At 35.9% G+C, this 26,143-nt stretch overlaps 1 protein-coding gene across 2 annotated transcripts in view; it reads left to right on the plus strand.

Annotated features, from left to right (window-relative positions):
* LEPR (leptin receptor) overlaps positions 1–26,143 on the plus strand; it is a 92,497-nt gene that overhangs the window by 63,758 nt on the left and 2,596 nt on the right. The window contains exons 15-20 of one of the 2 annotated variants that reach the window (XM_060084377.1): positions 2,585–2,801; positions 3,623–3,805; positions 5,230–5,325; positions 6,711–6,813; positions 7,750–7,825; positions 24,880–25,032. In XM_060084377.1, the coding sequence (XP_059940360.1) occupies positions 2,585–2,801; positions 3,623–3,805; positions 5,230–5,325; positions 6,711–6,813; positions 7,750–7,825; positions 24,880–24,897 (693 nt within the window). In that variant the 3' untranslated portion in view covers positions 24,898–25,032. Of the gene's footprint in view, positions 1–2,584; positions 2,802–3,622; positions 3,806–5,229; positions 5,326–6,710; positions 6,814–7,749; positions 7,826–24,879; positions 25,033–26,143 lie in introns of those variants that run through there. The other variant, XM_060084369.1, reaches the window with a different exon arrangement.

A 26,143-nucleotide genomic window follows, 5' to 3' on the forward strand; every position in this document is an offset into this window, starting at 1 on the left:
ACATAGTATAGTTACTCAGTGCTATTTTGACAAAGTCACTTAGACCCTTCAGCCTCAGTTTCCTCATCTGTGTCAATATAACATTGGACTGGATGATATCTAGTGCTCCTTCAAGTCCAAAAATTCCATTTGTATTTAATCCTAAACAGAGTAAACGTGGCCTTCCCTACATATCTCAAGGGCATTTAGATTATTCTTTTTGTATGATGGCAAATACACAACGGATATTTCCAAAAACAATGAGTATACAGCTTAGAAATTTTCAAAGCGTTCTCTCCCCCAAATGAATTGATTTCTATCCCTAGTGAATGTATTTCTTTTGGTCCGAATTTTAGGGAGACACAAACGTTCAGTCCATAGCAAACATCATTTGTCATTAGGGAAATACATATTAGAACAACAATGAGATACCACTACACACTTATTAGAATGGTTAAAATCCAAAAAAACTGACAATAACTTGCTGGCTAGTATGCAAAGCAACAGGAACTTTTATTCTTTGCGGTGGGAATGGAAAACGGTACAGCCACTTTGGAATATAGTTTGGTAGCTTCTTACAAAAAACTTTGTTACTTTCATACAATGGATTATTATTCAGTGATAAAAAGAAACTGCTATAAAGCCACAAAAAGATATGGGTGACTCTTAAATGAATGTTGTTAAGTGCTAGAAGGCTGCCCATAGGACTACATTATGATTCCATTTACAGGACATTCAAGAAAAGACATAACTGTAGAGATGGCAAAAAGATCAATGGTTTCCAGGGATTTGGTTGATGGGGAAAGGTTTGAATGGGTGAAGAACAGGGGATTTTTTATGATGGTGAAACTATTCTGTATAATATTGTCCTGGTGAGTACATAGCATTATGCATTTGCCAAAACTCATAAAACCTTATACCACAAAGAAGAAACCTTAGTGTATACAAATTAAAGATAAATCGTTAGGAGGTTGGAGAATCCCAGGATGGAATCCAGACTGCAATAAGAGAAACTAACTGTATTACAAGTGTGTGGAACAGTCTTACTGAAGGAGTTGGGAGAAAAAGCTTCAGGCCTAGGTAACCTTGTTAATGAGTAGATTCTTAAGACTAAAGGCAAAAGAAACTGTACATAACCACTGTATTCTAGTTGATAAAGTCATCTCTCTCACGAGGTATGGGTTAACAATTCTTGTATCATTAGATATGCAAACTGGAATTGAACAATTAAGCATTGGATGATGGATGGTAGGAAGGACCCAGGTTTCTCACTGTTGAATTGGTTACAGACAAGCAAGGAGAAGATGGGAATGATCCATGTGGTAATGGATTAGGGTTGGAGACATCAGTATGAACTCATGTTTAGCTTAATATGGATACAGATGGATTCATTTAGAAATTTTCATAGATATGTGTGTATACAGATGTAGTATACACAGATGTATTTCCTTGATCTGTAAGCTGAGAAATCCATATTCTGGTAGTAAGGAGTATTCCCACATTTGTTTCTAATACTATCCTCCAATAAAAGGAACTAGGGCTCTGTGAAAAAATGCTTGGTTATAGGGCTAGGGCAGGAAATAACACAAGATGAGCCTAGAGCAGCTTGTAGGACTAGAAAGTGAGGACTTTATCATCAATTTTACTTGATGGTTATAAAAGTAAATATTTGTATATGAAAACTGAAAGATTTTTTTAAAAAACAAAATGCAAAATTTGCATGATTTTTCAGACATTTATTTGTTGCAGAGGCTGCTAAAGTCTTACTCACTACCTACCCAGGTTCTTCCATGCCCTGCAGGGACATATTTATGTTTGTTTGTATTTATGTTTCTCAATTTCTGACTTAGAATTATCTCAGTGACAAAAATTGAGAAGCACTGTTCTAGTCTATTGTGTTAAGCTTTCTAAGGGTTTACAAGGGATTGGTAGCACTTAAATCTTACCTGAAACAGATGAAGGTGATGGGGGAAGTGGGACATATTGTTATATTCTGTAGAATGGATGAATACAGTTGGACTAATTATATATTTTACACTGAATCATTAATGACCTGGTATGATTTTTTTTTTAACTAAAGGCACAAATTCTGGGGTTCCATGTACACGGTCCTGATAGCCTCTGTTACTGGAAGGGACAGCATATCAAGGGAAGAAAAAAAATGAGTGACCAGTCTCACCAGGATTAATATCCTTTCAACTCTCTCTAGTTGTTGCTTTATGAAAACAGAGGGTTATTCCTTTTTTGCTTTTTAGATTAAGAAACTCTCAACTCTCTTTCAGTCTTTCTTTTCTCTAGAATTAGAGTGAAACTTCCAGGTAGAAAAGTGTCCTATTTGTATCCATACTTCATTATTTAGTCTTTGAGTCTTAAAAAAAAAAAAAACCCAAAAGGAGGGAGATAAGTTTCCCATGCTCCATAGCCATCCAGACGGCTTCAGGGAGACTGTGGTCAGACCCCCATACCTCAGCCTTGAATTCAGCAGTGCTTGCTCTGGCCTGACCCCTGCTTACCAATGGGAAATGTTTAATAGGATTTCCGTGAGCTCAGTCAGTATAAAAAGCACTGTAGCCCTTGAGCTAATCAATTTTTATGTTTACCGCAGCCCCTGATGAAAAATGACTCATTGTGCAGTGTGAGAAGATACGTGGTGAAACATCATACTTCTCGCAATGGAACATGGTCAGAAGACGTAGGAAATCACACTAAATTCACTTTCCTTTGGACAGAGCAAGCACACTCTGTTACCGTTCTTGCCATCAATTCAATTGGTGCTTCTTCTGCAAATTTTAATTTAACATTCTCATGGCCCACGAGCAAAGGTAAGAAAAGGTACACCTCACTTTGCATTCACAGAGTCCAATAGATGAGACAAACATGAATCAAATAATCATGCAAGTTAGTGCCTATTTACAAACTGAGACGAGTGTTCCCAGGAAAGGAGTATAAGTTTATGAAAGAAAAGAAAATAAGAGCCTAACCTGGTATTGAGGGTCAGAGAAGCTTTCTTGAGGATACAGTAGAGGAATTAAACTTCCCCAGAAGGTCGGGGGAAGCGCTCCCGCGAGAGGAAAAATCTGACCAAAAGTCCTGTGGTCCAGGAGAGGATATGAAGGAAGACCGGGTTGGCGCTGGTGCAAAAAAAGTCCAGAAAGGCTGACAGAGGCTCTGAGGCATGGCTCTCAGGGAATTGTAGGCATGATAGGAATTTTGTTCTCACATGCGGAAGTCTGGAGGCTTTTAAGTGGGACCCTGTGGAGAGGGTGTTAAAATGATCAGATTTGTTCTTTGAAAGCACTGACTCCATCAGCGGGAGAGAAGATTTGGAGGGAATTAGAATGATTAATAGGCTTGTACAGTATTACAGTAGAGAACACCTTTTGACCATATCCAAAAATCTCCTTTTTGGATTTTAGGTAGAATCTTATTTCTCCTCATAGCATATATTCCCACACCTCTCTGCTTATATGACTCTTGTGATACAAAAATAATTGCCATGTGTAAATGTCTGCTTTATTTATTTGTATAAATGTCTGCTTTCTCTTCCTTCTCCCCTTTTCAGTAGGTTATATGTTCCTAAAGGCAATTAGGAGATCTTCATTAATTTTGAATTTAAAAATAAATTTCCTTCTTTCCCCCACAGTAAATATCGTGCAGTCACTCAGTGCTTATCCTTTAAACAGCAGTTGTGTAATTCTTTCCTGGATGCTATCACCCAGTGATTACAATCCGATGTATTTTATTCTTGAGTGGAAAATTCTTCATGAAGACAATGAAATTAAATGGCTTAGAATCCCTTCCTCTGTTAAGAAGTATTATGTCCACGGTAAGCTTACTGTACTTTAATTAAGTTTCTCCTATGGATTAGTATGATGCTACAGATTATTAATTCAAATAACATAGACAGTTAATGAAAACTTCAAAAATATAGATGATAGATCTTGCTGCCTAAATTGTCATCCTATTACAATTAATTCTATTTCATTTGATCCTTTTCCATTTAAATATTTTATATAGTTGTAATCATATCATCTACCACTTTTCTTATGGTTTGTTCCTTTGATATATCACAAGCATGTTTCTATTTTGTTCACAATCCTTATAACTATTTTTTAAATGATTGTATAGCATTTTATTTCAGAATCTACATAAACCATTTATTTATTTGAGAACATTTATGTTGCTTCCAGCTTAACCTTTTTTAAAAACCATTTTAATGGCTTTTGATATCTACTGACAAATTGTTTTCCCAAATTGTGTACCAACTTATGATGCCACTAACAATGAGTGGGAGGGCCAGGCTGAAGGTCTGAGGATCATAAGCCAGCATAATATTCCCAAAGTAGACCAGTTACCCCACAAGGTGATTAAAATGCAAAATATTAGTGCACAATACAGAGTCTCTGAGTCTGAGTAAGGTTTAAGCAGGGAAGCTAAGGATTGCCATGTTCTTATTTACAACATCATCCCAAAGGCACCTACTTCTATTTCATTGCAAAGACCCTAGAATTTAGCATCAAGGTAAATAGAAACAAATTATTGATAGAGAACTAAATCCAGTTCATTACTATACTGTTGTCTAGGAGGTTACTCTCTTTGCTTCAAAGAGATTTATCTCTTGTGGAATAATATTTATATCTTATTAGCATTTGTAAAAATGATCACTGATAGATCCATTTTGAGCTTTGCTATGAAGATGATCATCCTCCATAGATCTAGACACCTGGATATATAAGGTAATTCCTGGTCCCCACTCCCATCTTCTTTGCATGGGATTTCATGAGACTTTAGTCTCCCAGCTGCTTTGAATGGGGAGGCTAAATAAACTAAATTCTTATGAAAAGGGAATATTGCTGGCTTTGGTCTTAGGAGGTAGAGTGTATTGTCCTGGAAAGGGAAATAAAACAACTCCTACACCCTGAACTTGAACAAACCGGCTATCACTGGAACATGCCTTTAAAAATTGCAATCTTCTATCTTTGGGTAAGATTTTAAAACATTATTTGTGAAATTATTGTCATTACAGTAGAATTGGTAGTGCTTAGATTGTCTTTGAAACTCCCTAATTATCAGTTTCAATCCATAGGTAACAATCATCAGTTTTTAATCCATCAGTTTCAACCCATAAGTCATCAGTTTTACATCCATGGAAATATAAGAGAGAGTCACTTAACATTTTTTTTTACATAGATTTCACTCATTTATATTAATTCAGTGGGAATGACTCTTTAAAATATTTTTTCTCCTCAGATCATTTTATCCCCATTGAGAAGTATCAGTTCAGTCTTTACCCAATATTTATGGAGGGAGTGGGGAAACCGAAGATAATTGATAGTTTCACCCAAGGTAAAAATGTTTACTTTTAGTTTCTTTTTACACAGATGTGTGGTTTCCTCCTTAGCTAGCAGTAATGCTGCCATCTGATTATTTTCTTTCTGATGGAATCATGGAATAGCCCAGAGTCTTATGTAGATGCCTCATGGGTGACTGAAGTAAGGGTACATGGTTCCATGGTGGTGGTAAGAAGAATAATCAGGCGTGGTATTGTATTCTTGTATTGGTAAGTAAAAATTTCAGTCTAAAAGTTGATGGAAAATAAATAAAGGGAAGTATCCAGCTATACAATAAAATACATCATCATAAAGATTAATTGGAAAAATATTAATTTTCTGTACAATTAATATAAATATACCTACCCCAAACAATATGTTTTGACTCATATTTATGAGTTTTTAAATTTTAATCATCTTCTAAAGGAAATCTTTTTCTAAAAATAAAACTGTAGCAATAATTATAGAAAAAAGTCCACAGGGTGTCTTATATTTCTGATTCACCTTACTGTACTTGAAGTGGGAACATTTTGATTTTGCTATTACTTTTCAGATTGTCTTCAAATCCAAGCAACCCAATAATGAAATTTCAAGAGAGAAACATTTCACCTGGTTTTAGAATTAAAATAATTATAAAGCTTCATTCATGTATTGTTCAACAAATATACACTGAACACTGTTCTAAGCACTGGGGATTGAACAGTAAACATAAGTCTGTGCCCTAAATGGAGCTTAAACTCCAGTACTCTAATAAGAATGACAGATAATAAACAAATCATGTATAATATAATGTCAGATAGAAATAAGTGCATGAAGCAAAATAAAATGAAGGGATAGAGTTAAAATGTGGTGCTTTAGTAAGGATGGCCCAAAATGGTCTTTTTCTCTGTGAAGGTGATATTTGGGTAAAGCCCTGCAAGAACAAAAGGGAAGAGCATTTCTGCAAGGGGATAGCAAGTGCAAAGGCCCTGAAGAGTGAGCATGCTTTGTGGTTCAAGAAACAGTAAGGAGGTCAATGTGTCTGGAGTGAGCAAGGTAGAGGTTGGTGGGTGTTGTAGGTTGCCTCCTCTAAAAGCAGATGCTGAAACAAAGAGTCATCATAACAACTTTTATTGACACTTGGACTCATATAACCTAAAAGTGACCAGATGGAGAGAGCTGGCAAATAAATACTTTTGAAAAAATGTTTTGCTAAATTACAAGAACCATCATTCTGACCAAAATAATAATTTTATTAATGTGGTCAAAGCTATACTTTTATCTTCCTCTTTCTGATTTTTATATCTTTAAAGGTCATTCAGATTTATGTTGAAATCAGAAAAAAAGTCTATTATAATTTCTGATCCAGAAAGGTGTTATTTCCTCAAGCTTCAGTGTTGTGTGAATTTTTTTCTTTTTCAGATGATGAAAAACACCAGCATGATGCAGGTCTATATGTAATTGTGCCAATAATTATTTCCTCTTCCATCTTATTGCTTGGAACCTTGTTAATATCACACCAAAGGTATTGTACTTGGTGTTAAAATCCTGAACATATTTAAACCTTGATTTTAAATCCAAATCAGAAACACTAAAGTGTTCTAAATATTTTTATATATATTTGATGCCAATGAGATGGCATAAAAAGAAAAAGCCTGATTTCAGGAAACCACACTCCATTTTGCTAGTACACATAAGCCTCAGGGAAGAAATTAGATTTTGTGTTTTTTTTTACTGTATATACATTCATGAAATAACAAGCTTATAATAGGAAATCCTAGACAGTATGTTCTTAGAGATGAGAAGAATAGCTTTCAGAGTTGTACAATCAAGGTTGAGAACTTTTAGTGGTGAAGATTTATCTGAAGCCGTCAGTTCACTTACGGTCAGTAGGTATTCTGCTTTTTAAACGTCAGCGCTGAGTGGCTCCATTCTGTTTGGTTTGGCAAATGGCCTTGAATTTCTTGGATGGTTCTTCGGGTGCCCCATTACTCTGTGCTGAGAGGTCCAGACCATTGAGGTTATTTCACACATGCCAAATCTCTACAGAAAATTTTGTCTTCTAGCAGTGAAGAGGGAAAAGTGATTTTACAATCTGAATTTACCTTTCAGTCAAGTGAGCTGATTGGGCCACATCCAGTAGAATTGTTTCGGAAACTCAATTGATGGCCATATTTAATATTTAATTTTCTCTGAGAAAAACCTGTGCAAAGCATTTAGCACAGTGCCTGGCAAACAGTTTTCAATAAAAGTTGGCTATGTTTATTATAGTGATCATTAACTTTGGTCTAGACAGAAAGTTGGTAGAGATCTTCATGGTAGAGCATGTGAAAGTGAATCTTATCCTACTGAGGCATAACCAGTCTGGTAGATAAATTTCTAGTTTGTACATTTATTAACTGTTAACATTTTCAATGTGAATGTTTTTCTTTACTTATAATGCCTTGTTTATCTTTTGTAGGATGAAAAAGCTGTTTTGGGAAGATGTTCCAAACCCCAAGAATTGTTCCTGGGCACAAGGACTTAATTTTCAGAAGGTCCCTTTTTCAGTTTTTTAAACCCCAGAATATATAAGATCACATTTTAGATGCTATATGCCTTCTAGAGCTTCAAACATTTTTAAGGTTTAAAACATTTTAAGGATAAGGTTTAAATCTTATTTTATTCAATTCATCTTAATATGAGTCTATTTAATCTGTTATTTGTTTTCAAGAATAGCAAGATGCAGGGGTTTGAAACTGGGACAAAAAAATTCAATAGGTAGTTTATCATCTGAGTTAACAAATACATATCTTTCTTCTGTGTCACAGTATATAATAAAATAAATATTAGAATATTAGAGTCAAATCTGGTGGAGAACAAATATTTGTATATACTTTTTTGGTATAAATTGATTGTCCTTAGGAAAAGGCTGGAATCAATATTTTTTAACCCTTGTAATTATCTCCATAATTACTTAAATCAATTAAAAGCTATATAAATAATCCTTTCCTCAAATATTGCAATCTGAAAAATGCAATTATCATAATAAAACTTACATTTATGAAGATAGTTCCTTTCAAGCTACTTTATGAGACAGTCAACTCTAATCAAATAATTTGCACTTTATAATAGAATTTCTCAGAAAACTCTAGAGTTTAACAAATGTATCATTAATTCCCATAATTTCCCTTGAAGCAAGGTTGGTTTTCCATCCTTAAAATTGGGAAAATAGAATTCAATTTTCATGGCAAAATATCTTCACGCTGTTTTGAACAATAATCATATGGAGGTTATTATGCAGTCTCAATAATTGTGTCATCATTAGTCACTGTTACAAGTCTTCAGTGGTTTTCTTTTAGTTACAAGATCAAGTACTCAATGACTTCTCTCTACAATCTGTTGTCAACCTACAGATTTCATTGCTTCTGTCCGTGGGCCTTAGTCATGCCTATACTATTCTCCTCACCTCTACAGACCCTTCCACGTCAATGAAGACCTTGCTCTAAGCTCTTCTTTCCCCAAGCCTTTTGTGAACAAATGTAGTTCAGAAGAATTTCTGCCCTCTTTAAGTTCCTGGAGCATTTTATTTTTTATTGTGAAGAGTGTTCTGAGTTCAAGGGCTGTGTTTTACCAATCACAACTATTGTTGAGCTTCTCCTGCTAAAGGCAAAGTACTAGGGTCAGGATTTATTAATGACTTGCTGATATCTTATAATAATGTCCATTTATTTATGTGCAAGTCACTGAGATACATATTCTTACACTCATTAAGATTTTTTACTTCAATTCTCAGTATCTCTGTTTCCTCTCCTGTAAAATGAGGTTTAATAGAACTTACCTCATTGGGTTGTTTGGGGGACTAAAGAAGATAGTACTTCTAACATAGTATTGTCTCAACAAATATTAGTTATCATTATTTTACATATTTACATGTTTTATGTTATTCTTTCAGTTACCCTGTGGGATAAGTATTATAATCTCCATTTTATAGAAGAAAAAACCTAAAACTTATAATGGTTAAGTAACTTGTTTTAGAGTCTGGCTTAGTTTTCTAATTTGTCTGACTTTGGAGCCTGTTCTATTAGTAAGTGTTCTCTCTGGCTTTCGATTTTTTGTTTTTTTTTGACTATGACCCACAGTGAGAAAAATGCTTTACCTTGCAACCTAGTAAATGAGTAGATGTAGATAATGTGCAAAACTAAAACAAAAGATGCTCAAAACAGTTTTACTATTTGCAACACCCTCTGTTTTCAAAATTCTGTTTCATTTCAAAAATACTGGTTACAACCCTCTACATTCATTCACATACTAATGGATATGATTTGTGGTTAGAAAACACTGCTCTACAGTTTACTGATGAATGAATGAGTGAACAGATATGTAATAATGTGGGCAAAATAATGCAGACATTTAAATTGTAATCTTTCAGCGGAAGAGACAGTGCCAATCTTCAAACATGGTAGCAGTGTAGTTTTACATATGGTCATTCTTGTTATAGAAACTTCACTTAGCCTGAATCTAACCAGCCCCACACCCATACACTTCTCAGCTATGCCCTTACTCACTGTAAGACACGGAGTCTCCTTTCATTAAAGCAGAGCTGATGGTTTTTTCAATTAGTAAAGTATTTATTCCTCTTCTTTCTCTTCCGTTATGAATTCTTACAGTGATGTTTATTGTAGTGATAGTGATATTTCAGCCATATGTATTTGTTTGTCATTCATTCAGCAAGCACAAAATGAAAATAAGTATTTACATGTAAGTCTAGGATGTTGCTAGGCTCTGGGAAAACAATTTGTAAGAGATTCTCCTTACCATCTAAGACAGTGAGGTCATAGAGGAGTGACTTGGTTAAAAGCAGAATAGAAAGAACTTTTCTTTTCTCTCTCTAAAATGGTTTATTTATTTTAAAATTCATTAATTCATTCCATCCATTCATTCAAGAGGTATTTATTGAATAGTTATCCTATGCCAGTCACTATGCTAGGCCTTAGGGTTAAAATGGTCAGAAAACAGGAACTCTTGGAGCGTGCAGTTGATGGGGAAGATAAGCATTAATCAATTTATAACTGAAATAACAAATAATATACATTATATATGTTATATGTAATATATATTATGATAATATTACAGACACTAATAATGATAAACTATGTGTTGTGAAAGAAAGGGCCCAGTGTGCTGAGTGTCGTGTGTGGGACGGGGGTGAGCTGAGATCTGGAAGATGAGCAGTCATTAACTAGGATTTGTGGTGGAGGGTAGAGCCCAGCAAGTCCACTGGTGAATATAAAGCCCTGTGGTAGGAAGTACCTTAGCACATTTGCAAGCTGAAAGCAGGGAGATTAAAAGACAGAGAGTAAGGAGGAGATGATTTTTCTTAAATATTGGGTTTTTTTCTTCTTTTAGTGTGAGAGGAGTTTTGTCTAAAAAATCTAAATACCTATCTAAATAAAAACTTAAAAGCTTCACCATGTCAGTACATATAAATGCAGGGAATAACTGCATTATTACTGTTATAATAACTGCATTATTACTGCATTATTACAATCTTACTTTCTCTTTCAGAGAAGCTAAAACACTCTGTCTTCAATATGTTAAGCTCTGAAATCTCCTCTATGAACCACCAGGAAAATGGTTTCTAAGTGTTTACCAGGGCAGGGAAATGATTAGGCCCACCTCAGCAAAATGCAGTTTGAACCTGCACCAAATGGCTTTTCCCTTTTCCAGAAAATGCCCAACACAAAGGAACCACTTGGTGGATGTAGGTTCAGTCAGTGACTGTTTTTAGCCTATGCACTACCCCGCTGAGCTCCCTGAGGAGGAGTGTAATGCCACAGCAGATCATCTGGCAGACATATATAATAGATGGAAATATCATCACATTTCCCCAGGTTCTGGTAAACTGAGGAAGTGTGAAGAATTTTTTAAGTACAGTAGGTGTGAATGTCCTTATTTGTAAGACTGATTTTTTTTTTTTTTTTACTTTTGCCAGTGTTAGCCTTCATAATCTTGTTAAGATATTCTTTAAGCATAACTAGCCCTCAAGATGCTTAGTTTATTACTAGGGTTTAACAGGTACACAATTAGGAATAAATCAGTTTTTGGAATATATCAGGAATATTTGAAGAGTAAAGAAGAATATAATTTCAAAAGTTTTACTAATGATAAAAATCTAATCTTCTAAAATTCAATAACTTCTTAAAATTTCATCTTCTACTTTAATCTCCTAAATAACTAAAATATATTTTTTAGGGAAAAGTAATATAGTATAATTCACATTATATTTCTAAAGAGGCCAAGACAAATTTACTATCTGCTCCATACTTTCATATTCATATTATTTTATTTAATTCTCTTGTAGACCTAATAGCCTTATATTTTCTGATGACAAAACTGAGGCACAGAGTGGTTCAGTAGCTTGTCTTGATCATCCAGCCTGTAGGTGTGAAAATCTTGGTTAAACTCAGGTCCATCGGACTCACATTGATACCCTAGCCATCAATTCCATATTAACAATGTATTGCTTAATGTACTTAATGCCCCTAAATTATACACTTAAAAATAGTTGAAATGGTAAATTTTATGTTACGCATATCAACACGCAAAAAAATTGGCAAAGGAGCTGAATAGACATTTCTGCAAAGAAGATGTACCAATAGCCATAAGCACAAGTGAATATATATATGCTCAACATCATTAGCGATTAGGGGAATGCAAACCAAAAACACAAGATAGCACTTTACACTAACTAGGATGGCTATAATAAAAACGACAGATAATAAGTGTTGGTGAGAATGTGGAGAAATTGTAACTCTCCTACACTGCTGATGGGAATGTGAAAATGGTGCAGCGCTTTTGGAAAATAGTCTGACAGTTCTCCAACAGTTAAACATAGAATTACCATATGACCCAACAATCCACTTTGAGGTATATATCCAATGGAAATGAAGTCATATATCTACACAGAAGCTTGTATATGAATGTTCATAGCAACAGTGTTCATAATGGTCAAAACATGGAAACAACCCAAATATCCATCAAATGATGAAATGGATAAGCAAAATTTGAGATTTCCAATTCTAAAACAAAAGGAAACAAACAAAAAACCCACAACGCATTGCAAAGCAAACAGACTATGGGAGCCCATTGTTTTTTAAAAACAATTCAAATACAGTATTGTTTAAAAGGAGGTAATAATTTTTGTATAAACTATTTCCCTTAATTCTTCAAATTCAGATCTTTTTGAACATTGATTTTTATCTATACCTGTAATTTCTAGACAATAAACCTGCTTTCTAAAATGTCCCCTAAAATTAATTAATTTCTTCCACTTTTTAAGCTGTCATTCTCCTTCCCTTTATAGTAAATCAAAATCCATACTAAACCTGTAAGTACTCAAATCAAAGATGAAAAAAGCCAGTATTCTAAGGTATTTCCCCCAAACCCCACATTTGTTTAAAACAACGTTAGTATAGGATGATACCATATGTGATGAAAATTCTCTCACATAATTTCCCCTTGAGTTTCTTTCTTTTGTATGTTCCATTTCCTTTTACCCTTTAAAATTATTTTAAGACAATATAAGTACATAAAATGGAGTAATATAAAAACGTCTGTGTACTAACACAATATCTTAAAATTTTCTCATATTTGCCTCATATATTTTTATTAATAAAAATTATAGATAAAGTTTGTCCTCCTTGTTGCCCTTACTAGTTTTGGTCTCTCCTTCCCTTCCTAGGGCACCCACTTTCAAGAATATAGCATGTATTTGTCTAGTTCATGCTTTTATACAACACCTTTTTTCTTACACCTGCATGTATGTATCCATGACCAATGAACAATAATACATTTGGTTATTGTTAATACATCTCCCATATCATTCAAAAATTATTATTTTCTCAGCATTCTTTTCGAGATATCTTCATGTTGATATATTTCATTTAGTTTAATCATTTGATCCATAATATTTCATCCTATGAATACATACCACAATTCATATATCCATTCCCCTGCTGATAGATAGAAAACTCTTTTCTATTTATTACAAACAATGCTACAGGACACATGGTTGTATATGTCTCTTTGTTCTCTGGGAGTATATGCCTTGATATGTCCCATTATTTAAAAAAGAATTTTGCATTACGGTATGCCTAGTGTGCATGGTTTAATAGTGAAATAGTATGGAAAAACATTTATTGGACAGTATAGTCTCTTCTGCACCCTTCTCTACCTTTAGTCTTGCTTCCCAAGTGCCATTACTTTAAACTGGTTTGCTTTTAATTTTTCTGTCAGGTCACCTTTATATTTCTAAAAATAGTATGCTTATGGCATTATGAAATATAGACATTATTTACTAATTTCTGGCTATAATGAGGATTTACTTATACACATACTTTTTCTCCCCTTCTTTCCCCATGCTCCTACCATATATAGTTTGTCACTTTTTTCAATTCCTTCAGTAATCACTCTTCAACCTCAGAAGAATCTTCTTAAACTCCATTTCTTGATCAACGAAATAGAGACTGTTTCTTGGAGCTCCCCTTCCCCCATTTTTTCTTTTTAATAAAATAAAGACATTAGCACTCTTACCCTTCCCTCCATTTCTCCTTCCACTTCCCAATCTCTGTCAACTGTAACTTTACACTTTTACTTAAGTCAGGGTTGATAATATGTTCTGTGCTATAGTTTGTCTATGGGTTCATTTAAAAAAATAAAAAACCCAATAAACTGCATTTGCATTGTTATGAGTATGTAAATATTGTTCCTTGCAGAAGCAAGTAATATGTGATTATATTACCACAGTTTTTGTTGGTTCCAGGAGACAGGTCACAGGAGAATGTTTTTCAAAAAATTTTAGAAACATTCCACCCTGTTGATTTAAATTGTGCCAAATTTTACTTGGCTTCATTTTTAGTTTTTATGTTTTGTTTTGTGTTTGTTTTGCTTTTTCTGGAGTTTCTAATTGCTTCTTTAAAAAATGTTTTTTTTAACCTTCTGTGTGCTGCTATTATATAAGCTTCTTCACTGAGACCTGTTCCCAGGGCACCCTGTCCAGGAAACCCTTTATCCTCCTACTGCAATCTGGATTAGGCCTTTTCTAAAATTGCTGCAAGCCATCACTCTGAATTTTCCCTTAACTGGTTTCTAATGGATACTGTTTTCTAGATATTTTTCCCTTCCTCCTTATTAATTAACTAATTCCTTATATGACCTGCCAGGAAATATTGTGTAAGTCGGAGTCTGTGCATGCCTGAAATTCTTTTTATTGTGCCTTCCTCGCTTGATAGTTTGGTGGAATATCAATTTCCAGGTCGACGAGCCTTTCCAATAAAACTTTGAGAAAATTCCTGCCTTATCATCTAGCATCAGTATCACTTCTGAGAAGTCAGATGCCATTCTGATTTTTACTTCTCACTGGTTACTTGCAGATTTCTGACTTTTAAAATATCCTCCCCATTATTGATGTTCTAAAATTTTAGAGATAGGTCTAAACCTATTTAAGGGGGTTCTTTTTCATGTAACTTTGTCCTCATTTGAAGACACTTTTGATTCCATGTCTCCTGGCAACTCTAAGCAATTATATTATTTCTTTGATAACTTCCTCTCCTCTTATTTTTTTGGATCTCTTTCTAGAATCTGTATTACATGGATGTTGAACCCTCTGCATAGATCTTCTATATTTCTTATCACTTCTCTAATATGTTTGTTTTATGTTTGAGACCTTGCCATACCCTGTTTTCCTCAGTGCTTCTATTAGACATTTATTTGCTATTTATATTTTTAAATTTCCAAGTATTCATTTTCATTGTATTCTGTCCTGGTTTTATGCATGAAATATTTTCTTAAGTCTTACTAGAAATACCAATTTAGAGGATCATTGTTTGTTTTAGAAATTCTATTTTCTTCTATTCCCTGAATTCTCTGTTTCTGCTAGGATCCTGTTCTCCTCCTATTTATCTTGACTTTATTTTTTTTAATCTCACAATTTCCCCATATATCTAGAGACCCTTTGTTTTTCTCTCATGTTTAAGAATGAAATAATAGAAAGGCTGACTGGGAGAGCATAATGCACATAAGCAGGGATTGTTGGCCTACATGGGTGGACAGGGCTCTGGCTAGATGAGGAGAGATATGGTCATAGACACCAGTACCTCACAGCTACTAGATTCCTCCCCAGATAATTTGCTTTTTTTTTTGTATTTATTTATTTAACATCTTAATTGGAGTATAATTGCTTTAAAATGGTGTTCTAGTTTCTGCCTTACAACAAAGTGAATCAGCTATACATACACACACATCCCCATATCTCCCCCTTCCTGTGTCTCCCCAAAACGCTCCCTATCCCACCCCTCCAGGCAGTCACAAAGCACCGAGCTGATCTCCCTGTGCCATGCGGCCGCCTCCCACTAGCTGTCTATTTTACATTTCGTAGTGTATATATGTCCATGCCAATCTCTGACTTCGTCCCAGCTTATCCTTCTCCCCTCCCTGTGTCCTCAAGTCCATTCTCTACATCTGCGTCTTTATTCCTGTCCTGCCCCTAGGTTTTTCAGAACCTTTTTTTTTTTTTTTTACATTCCATATATATGTGTTAGCATACGGTATTTGTTTCTCTCTTTCTGACTTACTTCACTGTATATGACAGACTCTAGGCCCATCCACTTCAATACAAATAACTCAGTTTTGTTTCTTTTTACGGCTGAGTAATATTCCATTGTATATATGTGCCACATCTTCTTTATCCATTCATCTGTCAATGGATACTTAGGTTGCTTCCATGTCCTGGCTATTGTGAATAGAGCTGCAATGAACATTGTGGTACATAACACTTTTTGAATTATGGTTTTCTAAGGGTATATGCCCAGTAGTGGAATTGCTGGTTCGTATGGTAGTTCTATTTGTAGTTTTTTAAGGAACCTCCATACTGTTCTCCATAGTGGCTGTACCAATTTACATTCCCACCAACAGTGCAGGAGGGTTCCCTTTTCTCCAAACCCTCTCCAGAATTTATTGTTTGTAGATTTTTTGATGTTGGCCATTCTGACTGGTGTGAGGTGATACCTCATGGCAGTTTTGATTTGCATTTCTCTCATGATTAGTGATATTGAGCATTCTTTCATGTGTTTGTTGGGTTTCTGTATATCTTCTTTGGAGAAATGCCTATTTAGGTCTTCTGCCCATTTTTGGATTGGGTTGTGTGTTTTTTTGATATTGAGCTGCATGGGCTGCTTGTAAATTTTGGAGATTAATCATTTGTCAGTTGCTTCACTTGCAAATATTTTCTCCCATTCTGAGGGTTGTCTTTTCGTCTTGTTTATCGTTTCCTTTGCTGTACAAAAGCTTTTAAGTTTCATTAGGTCCCATGTGTTTATTTTTGTTTTTATTTCCATTTCTCTAGGAGGTGGGTCAAAAAGGTTCTTGCTGTGATTTATGTCATAGAGTGTTCTGCCTATGTTTTCCGCTAAGAGTTTGATAGTGTCTGGCCTTATATTTAGGTCTTCAATCCATTTTGTGTTTATTTTTGTGTACGGTGTTAGGGAGTGTTCTAATTTCATTCTTTTAAATGTAGCTGTCCAGTTTTCCCAGCACCACTTATAGAAGAGGCTGTCTTTTCTCCATTGTATATTCTTGTCTCCTTTATCAAAAATAAGGTGACCATATGTGCATGGGTTTACCTCTGAGCTTTCTATCCTGTTCCATTAATCTGTATTTCTGTTTTTGTGCCAGTACCATACTGTCTTGATTAGTGTAGCTTTGTAGTATAGTCTGAAGTCCAGGAGCCTGATTCCTCCAGCTCCATTTTTCTTTCTCAAGATTGCTTTGGCTATTCAGGGTCTTTTGTGTTTTCAAACAAATTGTGAAATTTTTTTGTTCTAGTTCATTGAAAAATGCCATTGGTAGTTTGATAGGGATTGCGTTGAATCTTTAGATTGCTTTGGGTAGTATAGTCATTTTCACAATGTTGATTCTTCCAATCCAAGAACATGGTATATCTCTCCATCTGTTGGTATCATCTTTAATTTCTTTCATCAGTGTCTTATAGTTTTCTGCATACAGGTCTTTTGTCTCCTTAGGTAAGTTTATTCCTAGGTATTTTATTCTTTTTGTTGAAATGGTAAATGGGAGTGTTTCCTTAATTTCTCCTTCAGATTTTTCATAATTAGTGTATAGGAATGCAAGAGATTTCTGTGCATTAATTTTGTATCCTGCTACTTTACCAAATGCATTGATTAGCTCTAGTAGTTTTCTGGTAGCATCTTTAGGATTCTCTATGTATAGTATCATGTCATCTGCAAACAGTGACTGTCTTACTTCTTCTTTTCCGATTTGGATTCCTTTTATTTCTTTTTCTTCTCTGATTGCTGTAGCTAAAACTTCCAAAAATATGTTGAATAATAGTGCTGAGAGTGGACAACCTTGTCTTGTTCCTGATCTTAGAGGAAATGTTTTCAGTTTCTCACCATTGAGAACAATGTTGGCTGTGGGTTTGTCATATATGGCCTTTATTATGTTGAGGTAAGTTCCCTGTATGCCTACTTTCTGGAGAGTTTTTATCATAAATGGGTGTTGAATTTTGCCAAAAGCTGTTCTGCCTCTATTGAGATGATCATATGGTTTTTCTCCTTCAATTTGTTAATATGGTTTATCACATTGATTGATTTGCGTATACTGTCGAATCCTTACATTCCTGGGATAAACCCCACTTGATCATGTTGTAGGATCCTTTTAATGTGCTGTTGGATTCTCTTTACTAGTATTTTGTTGAGGATTTTGCATCTATGTTCATCAGTGATATTGACCTGTAGTTTTCTTTCTTTTTGACATCTTTGTCTTTTTTTGATATCAGGGTGATGGTGCCTCGTAGAATGAGTTTGGGCGTGTTCCTCCCTCTGCTATATTTTGGAAGAGTTTGAGAAGGATTAACATTAGCTCTTCTCTAAATGTTTGATAGAATTCGCCTGTGAAGCCATCTGGTTCTGGGCTTTTGTTTTGGGAAGATTTTTAATCACAGTTTCAATTTCAGTGCTTGTGATTGGTCTGTTTATGTTTTCTATTTCTTCCTGATTCAGTCTCAGAAGGTTGTGCTTTTCTAAGAATTTGTCCAGTTCTTACAGGTTGTCCATTTTTTTGGCATATAGTTGCTTGTAGTAATCTCTCATAATCCTTCTTTGTGTTTCTGCAGTGTTGGTTGTTATTTCTCCTTTTTCATTTCTAATTCTGTTGATTTGAGTCTTCTCCCTTTTTCCCTTGATGCGTCTGGCTAATGGTTTATCAGTTTTGTTTATCTTCTCAAAGAACCAGCTTTTAGTTTCATTGATCTTTTCTATCGTTTCCTTCATTTCTTTTTCATTTATTTCAGATCTGATCTTAATGATTTCTTTCCTTCTGCTAACTTTGGGGTTTTCTTGTTCTTCTTTCTCTTAGGTGTAAGGTTAGGTTGTTTATTTGAGATGTTTGTTGTTTCTTGAGGTAGGATTGTATTGCTACAAACTTCCCTGTTAGAACTGTTTTTGCCACATCTCATAGGTTTTGGGTCATCCTGTTTTCATTGTCATCTGTTTCTAGGTATTTTTTGATTTCCTCTTTGATTTCTTCAGTGACCTCTTGGTTATTTAGTAGTGTATTGTTTAGCCTCCATGTTTTTGTATTTTTAATGGATCTTTTTCCTGTAATTGATATCTAGTCTTATAGCATTGTGGTTGGAAAAGATACTTGATATGATTTCAATTTTCTTAAATTTACCAAGGCTTGATTTGTGACCCAAGATATCACCTATCCTGGAGATTGTTCCATGAGCACTTGAGAAAAAGGTGTATTCTGTTGTTTTTGGATGGAATGTCCTATAAATATCAATTAAGTCCATCTTGTTTAATGTATCATTTAAAGCTCGTGTTTCCTTATTTATTTTCACTTTGGATGATCTGTCCATGGTGAAAGTGGGGTGTTAAAGTCCCCTACTATGACTGTGTTACTGTCGATTTCCCCTTTTATGGCTGTTAGTATTTGCCTTATGTATTGAGGTCCTCCTATGTTGGGTGCATACATATTTACAATTTTTATATCTTCTTCTTGATTGACACCTTGAGCGTTATGTAGTGTCCTTCCTTGTCTCTTGTAATAGTCTTTCTTTTAAAGTCTATTTTTTCTGATATGAGAATTGCTACTCCAGCTTTCTTTTGATTTCCATTTGCATGGAATATCTTTTTCCATCCCCTCACTTTCAGTCTGTATGTGTCCCTAGGTCTGCAGTGGGTCTCTTTTAGACAGCATATATATGGGTCTTGTTTCTGTATCCATTCAGCCAGTCTATGTCTTTTGGTGGGAGCATTTAACCATTTACATTTAAGGTAATTATCAATATGTATGTTCCTATTACCATTTTCTTAATTGTTTGGGGTTTGTTTTTGTAAGTCTTTTCCTTCTCTCGTGTTTCCTGCCTTGAGAAGTTCCTTTAGCATTTGTTGTAAAGCTGGTTTGGTGGTGCTGAATTCTCTTAGCTTTTGCTTGTCTGTAAAGGTTTTAATTTCTCTGCTGTATCTGAATGAGATCCTTGCTGGGTAGAGTAATCTTGGTTGTAGGTTTTTCCCCTTCATCACTTAATTTTTTTTATTATATTTTTTTTTGCGGTACGCGGGCCTCTCACTGTTGTGCCCTCTCCTGTTGCAGAGCAGAGGCTCCGGACGTGCAGGCTCAGCGGCCATGGCTCACGGGCCCAGCCGCTGCATGGCATGTGGGATCCTCCCGGACCGGGGCACAAACCTGTGTCCCCTGCATCGGCAGGCGGACTCTCAACCACTGCGCCACCAGGGAAGCCCTCTTTCATCACTTTAAATATGTCCTGCCACTCTCTTCTGGCTTGCAGAGTTTCTGCTGAAAGTTCAGTTGTTAGCCTTATGTGGATTCCCTTGTATGTTATTTGTTGTTTTTCCCTTGTTGCTTTTAATATTTTTCTTTGTATTTAGTTTTTGATAGTTTAATTAATATGTGTCTTGGTGTGTTTCTCCTTGCATTTATCCTGTATGGGACTGTCTGTGCTTCCTGGACTGGATTAACTATTTCCTTTCCCACATTAGGGAAGTTTTCAACTATAATCTCTTCAAATATTTTCTCAGTTTCTTTTTCTCTTCTTCTGAGACCTCTATAATTTGAATATTGGTGCGTTTAATGTTGTCCCATAGGTCTCTAAGGCTGTCCTCAATTCTTTTCATTCTGTTTTCTTTATTCTGCTCTGCAGTAGTTATTTCCACTATTTTATCTTCCATGTCACTTATCCGTTCTTTTGCCTCCGTTTTTCTGCTATTGATTCCTTCTAGAGAATTTTTTCATTTATTGTGTTGTTCATCATTGTTTGTTTGCTCTTTAGTTCTTCTAGGTCCTTGTTAATTTTTTCTTGTATTTTCTCTATTCTATTTCCAAGATTTTGGTTCATCTTTACTATCATTACTCTGAATTATTTTTCAGGTAGACTGCCTATTTCCTCTCCATTTGTTTGGTCTGGGGGGTTTTTATGTTGCTCCTTCATCTGCTGCGTATTTCTCTGTCTTCTCATTTTGCTTAACTTACTGTGTTTGGCATCTCCTTTTTGCAGGCTGAAGGTTTGTAGTTCCTGGTGTTTTTGGTGTCTGCCCCCAGTGGGTGGTGTAGGCTTCCTGGTGGAGGGGACTAGTGCCTGTGTTCTGGTGGATGAGGCTGGATCTTGTCTTTCTGGTGGGCAGGTCCGTGTCCAATGGTGTGTTTTGGGCTGTCTGTGACCATATTATGATTTTAGGCAGCCTCTCTGCTAATGGGTGGGATTGTGTTCCTGTCTTGCTAGTTGTTTGGCATATGGTGTCCAGCACTGTAGCTTGCTGGTCATTGAGTGGGGCTGGGTCTTTATGTTGAGATGGAGATCTCTGGGAGAGCTTTTGCCATTTGATATTATGTTGAGCCAGGAGGTCTCTGGTGGACCAATGTCCTGAACTCGGCTCTCCTACCTCAGAGGCACAGGCCTGTCACCCGGCCAGAGCACCAAGACCCTGTCAGCCCCATGGCTCAGAAGAAAAGGGAGAAAAAAAGAAAAAAAGAAAAGAAATTTATTAAAATAAAAAATAATTATTAAAATAAAAAAATTAAAAAGTAATTTAAAAAAGAGAGAGAAACAAAAGAGAGCAACCAAACCAAAAAACCAATCCACCAATGGTAACAAGTGCTAAAATCTATACTTAAAAAAACAAAAACAAAAACGGGCAGAACCCTAGGACAAATGGTAAAAGCAAAGATATACAGACAAAAATCACACAAAGAAGCATACACATACAGAGTCACAAACAGAGAAAAAGGAAAAAATATATATAAACTATATACTAAAAAAAAGGAAGGAGAGAGCAACCAAATCAATAAAGAAATCTACCAATGATAATAAATTTGAAATACTACACTAAGTTAAATATAAAACCAGAAACAAATTAGATGCAGAAAGCAAACCCCAAGTCTACAGTTGCTCCCAAAATCCACTGCCTCAATTTTGGGGTGATTCATTGTCTATTTATGTATTCCACAGATGCAGGGTACATCAAGTTGATTGTGGAGATTTAATCCGCTACTCCTGAGGCTGGGGGGAGATTTCTCTTTCTGTTTTTTGTTCACACAGCTCCTTGGGTTCAGCTTTGGATTTGGCTTCGCCTCTGCATGTAGGTCACCTGAGGGTGTGTATTCTTCACTCAGGATGGGGTTAAAGGAGCAGCTGATTCAGGGGCTCTGGCTCACTCAGGATGGGGTGAGGGAGAGGTACGGAATGTGGGGCAAGCCTGCAGCAGCAGAGACTGACATGACATTGCCCTAGCCTGAGGTGTGCCGTGTGTTCTGCCAGGGAAGTTGTGACTGCATCACGGGACCCTGGCAGTAGCGGGCTGCACAGGCTCCCCAGAGGGGAGGTGTGGCAGTGACCTGTGCTCGCACACAGGCTTCTTGGTGGCTGCAGCAGCAGCCTTAGCGTCTCATGCCCATCTCTGGGGTCCGTGCTGATAGCTGTGGGTCGAGCCCGTCTCTGGAGCTTGTTTAGACGGTCCTCTGAATCCCCTCTCCTCGTGTACCCTGAAACAATGGTCTCTTGCCTCTTAGGCAGTTCCAGACTTTTCCTGGACTTCCTCCCAGCTAGCTGTGGTGCACTAGCCCCCTTCAGGCTGTGTTCACACAGCCAACCCCAGTCCTCTCCCTGGGATCTGACCTCTGAAGCCCGAGCCTCACCTTCCAGTCCCCCATCCGCCCCGGCGGGTGAGCAGAAAAGCCTCTCGGGCTGGTGAGTGCCCGTCGGCACCGATCCTCTGTGTGGGAATCTCTCCGTTTTGCCCTCCACACCCCTGTTGCTGTGCTCTCCTCCGTGGCTCTGAAGCTTCCCCCGCCACCCCCCATCTCTGCCTGCGAAGGGGCTTCCTAGTCTGTGGAAACCTTTCCTCCTTCACAGCTTCCTCCCAGAGGTGCAGGTCCCACCCCTATTCTTTTGTCTCTGTTTATTCTTTTTTCTTTTGCCCTACCCAGGTACGTGGGGAGTTTCTTGCCTATTGGGAAGTCTGAGGTCTTCTGCCAGCGTTCAGTAGGTGTTCTGTAGGAGTTGTTCCACATGTAGATGTATTTCTGATGTATTTGTGGGGAGGAAGGTGATCTCCACGTCTTACTCTTCCACCATCTTGAAGGTCTCCTTCCCAGATAATTTCTTAATTACTTTTGAGAATAAAACCTCAATTTGGGTGTGGAGAGTATGAAGGCTCTTCTATGTGCAGCAGAGTTAGAAGATCCCCATTCATATGCAGAGTTTCCAGTTTTCAGCCAGAGGTCTCACTTCTTCCTGTGTTTTTACCTTCCATTTTTTCGCCCCCCATCACCCTTCCTCCCATCTCCACTGTATTCAACAGGGCAAACTGTCTTTTTTCAGCTATAGCCCACTCTGGAGATATTCTGGTCTGCAGCTTCCTTTGTTCATCTCCTTTGGTTTTCCATCTTTTAGAAATTCAAAATCTCATTCCCTCTTAACCTTCTCAGACTATCTTCTTTGTTGTGGGTATATATTTGATTTATTCATATACTTTCATCCTAACAGAGTCTCTACAGAGATAAGAGAGAAATATATATGCTCAAACTGCCATCTTGAACGAGAATACTTCTCTACACCATTTCTCATGATACTTTAGAAATCAGAATCTTTAACAACATTGTAAATCAATTATACTCCAATAAAATAAATGAAAAAAAAACAGAATCTCTTAAAAAGTTTTTAGAGAGGATAAAGATAAAAATTTTAAACAAAGGTTGAATTCTTGTGGTAGGAAAATGTATTGCAGTGGGTCAATAACCTTGTTTTTCTTCTAATTCAAATTTCGCAGTGTTTAAAAGACTGTAGCCAGTTTGTTTTTGTTTTACCTTTTTCCTTAGCATTTTTGCCTAAAATATTACCTTCTTCCTCTAAATCCAAACCATCTATATTTGAGGTGGGAGGAGTCTAACCCTGCTCCTTTGTTGTCTACATTTATGACCATTTCCAGAAGAGTGTACTCCACTTAACACCCTACTTAAGAGTGTTAAATCTAAAAACAAATGGATTTTTTTCTTGTGGTTCAAAGACCATCCTAGATTCCTCAGCCTGTTCTAGCTCTCCAAATAAGAAGCTCAGCAACCCACAAGCTCCCAGAACACCATCCTCATGGATCTGAGGCAGAGCATCCCTGAAATTGCTAGAATGGCCGTACAGAAGTGTAGAAGAGCTGGTACAGCTTTGAGTAAGAAGTTCTTTCTAGAAGGGCACATGACTGGGCTTAGAAGTATATATTTCACACCCCTAAAATATGACTTCAGTTTTCTCTATTTTCTTGTTCTTCTTAATATCTATATATATGTCCTTGGGTTATAAGGAACCAGAAGAGAGGATTAATTTAATCAGCTCAAATCTATGACAACAAATAGAAAAAGCAAAACAACATGTTCTCCTCCTTACTTGTGTTTGGAATATCTTTTCATCTTCCATTGCATTATAGAAAGCTTGTTGGAGTAGAAAAAAAGTCAGGGGTCTCACTCTGCTATAATTAGCTGTGCAACTTTAATGCTTGATTGCTTTGTCTATAAAAAGGGAGAAATGTGGACCAGATGATTTATTAGAACATTTTTCTAGATTAAAAAAATCATGATAATGATTCTGTTGTTCTATTCTTCTTCACTATTTCAACTCTTCTTTCTTTTAATTTTTAAATATTTGTTTTCAGAGATACACTATTTTACTCTTTCTTGTTCCAAACTCTTTAATAGTGCTGTTCCTCTACTTCCTTTTTATTTTTCCAGCTCTTTGTTTTTCTCTCATTATACTTATTCTGTTATTCCTCTACAGTTTTTCCTTTTCTGGGATCATTAAGAGTGTCCTTAGAGTGTGATATTTGGGCATGCATTAAGAAAATGTTAGAGGCCACCTTAAGTCAGAATTTTATCTTTTCCTAAAAACATGCATTACTGTAGTATAACACAAGAATTTATAATCCAGAACTCATGCTTGACAGAACATCTTTTTGGAATCTTTTATCTTTTGCTTTCTGAGTGATTTTTTTATTTTTCTTTCTTATTTTGTTTTATTTTATCTGAACAGAGAATGGACATTCTTTGAAGTCTAATCATGATCACTACAGATGAACCCAATCTACCAACTTCCCAACATTCTATAGAGTATTAGAAGATTTTTACATTTTGAAGAAGGGGAGACAATCTAAAAAATTTTGGTGGAACTATTGAGAACTAAAATATGGTGGATTATGTTGATGTAGAACTTAAAATAGATGGGTAAATTTGGGCTCAAGGTGTATGTCTGAGTCTAATTCAGTTTGGATGTATGATTACTTTTCAAGTCATCTAAAGTTTAAAAAGTAATATTTATGATATCTAGCTTTTGATTTGTCATTTGGTTATGAAATGTTAAAGAATTATGACTGTTGCTCTTACCACAGATTTATTAGACATCATCAAATATATAGTAGACTATGCTGTGACTAGGTGAAAACTGCAACTTCTGACACATAGCTTTGCAAATACAATGGCTCTAAATATAGAATGCAGTCAAAATATTTAGTTCATATTTTTATGTCCAAAATTGTCCGTTTTATATTCTTTTAGACACTTCAGCCTATAAACTGACCCATTTGGGTATTCTTTTGAATGTCTTATATTGATAGCTTTTATGTATATCTAACTTTGATCAATATAGGAATTTTCATTTTCAATAGCCTTAAAAATGGCTTAAGTGCTAACTTCCATTTCAGTTCAAAGAAAGACACTTTGTTCTGGTCAAAGGCCAATAGAAGTTACAGTTTGTATCAGGATGACCTGACATATCCAGGTCAAATTGACCAGATCAGAAAACACATCAGCCTCCAATTCAACCTCCTCATGAAATTCTTTACTAAATTTAATTTATTTGCACTGAACCACCCAAAGCTTCTGGCAGTCAGGTAAGTGGGCAGTGATGCAAAAAAGGAGACTCTCTGGAGTTTTTAGAACTAGTTCAAGGCAAACATAGGACTTTTCTACCTGAAAAAAAGACCACCTGCTATTTCTATGAATTTAACTTGTGAGGTATATTGCTCACATTCAAAATAAACCAAAGCCTCTGTTTGATGAACCCAAATAATACTCAGATTTAGGCTACATATATATTACTTACATTTAGATTCCATTCATAGTTTGATTTGAATCTAAACCCCCCCCCGAAATCAGGAAGAATGTGTCCTTTCCCCTTTCACTAACTTTAAATAGACATTGTAATGTAAAATTGAAGTATGAAAATATGAAAGGATATTCTTTAATTCTTACCAGCTGAATACATATTCAATATGCTTCCAGACTGTTCTAAAATCTTG

This window comes from Mesoplodon densirostris, chromosome 2, assembly GCF_025265405.1.
Source record: "Mesoplodon densirostris isolate mMesDen1 chromosome 2, mMesDen1 primary haplotype, whole genome shotgun sequence".
Classification (NCBI taxonomy): Eukaryota; Metazoa; Chordata; class Mammalia; order Artiodactyla; family Ziphiidae; genus Mesoplodon; species Mesoplodon densirostris.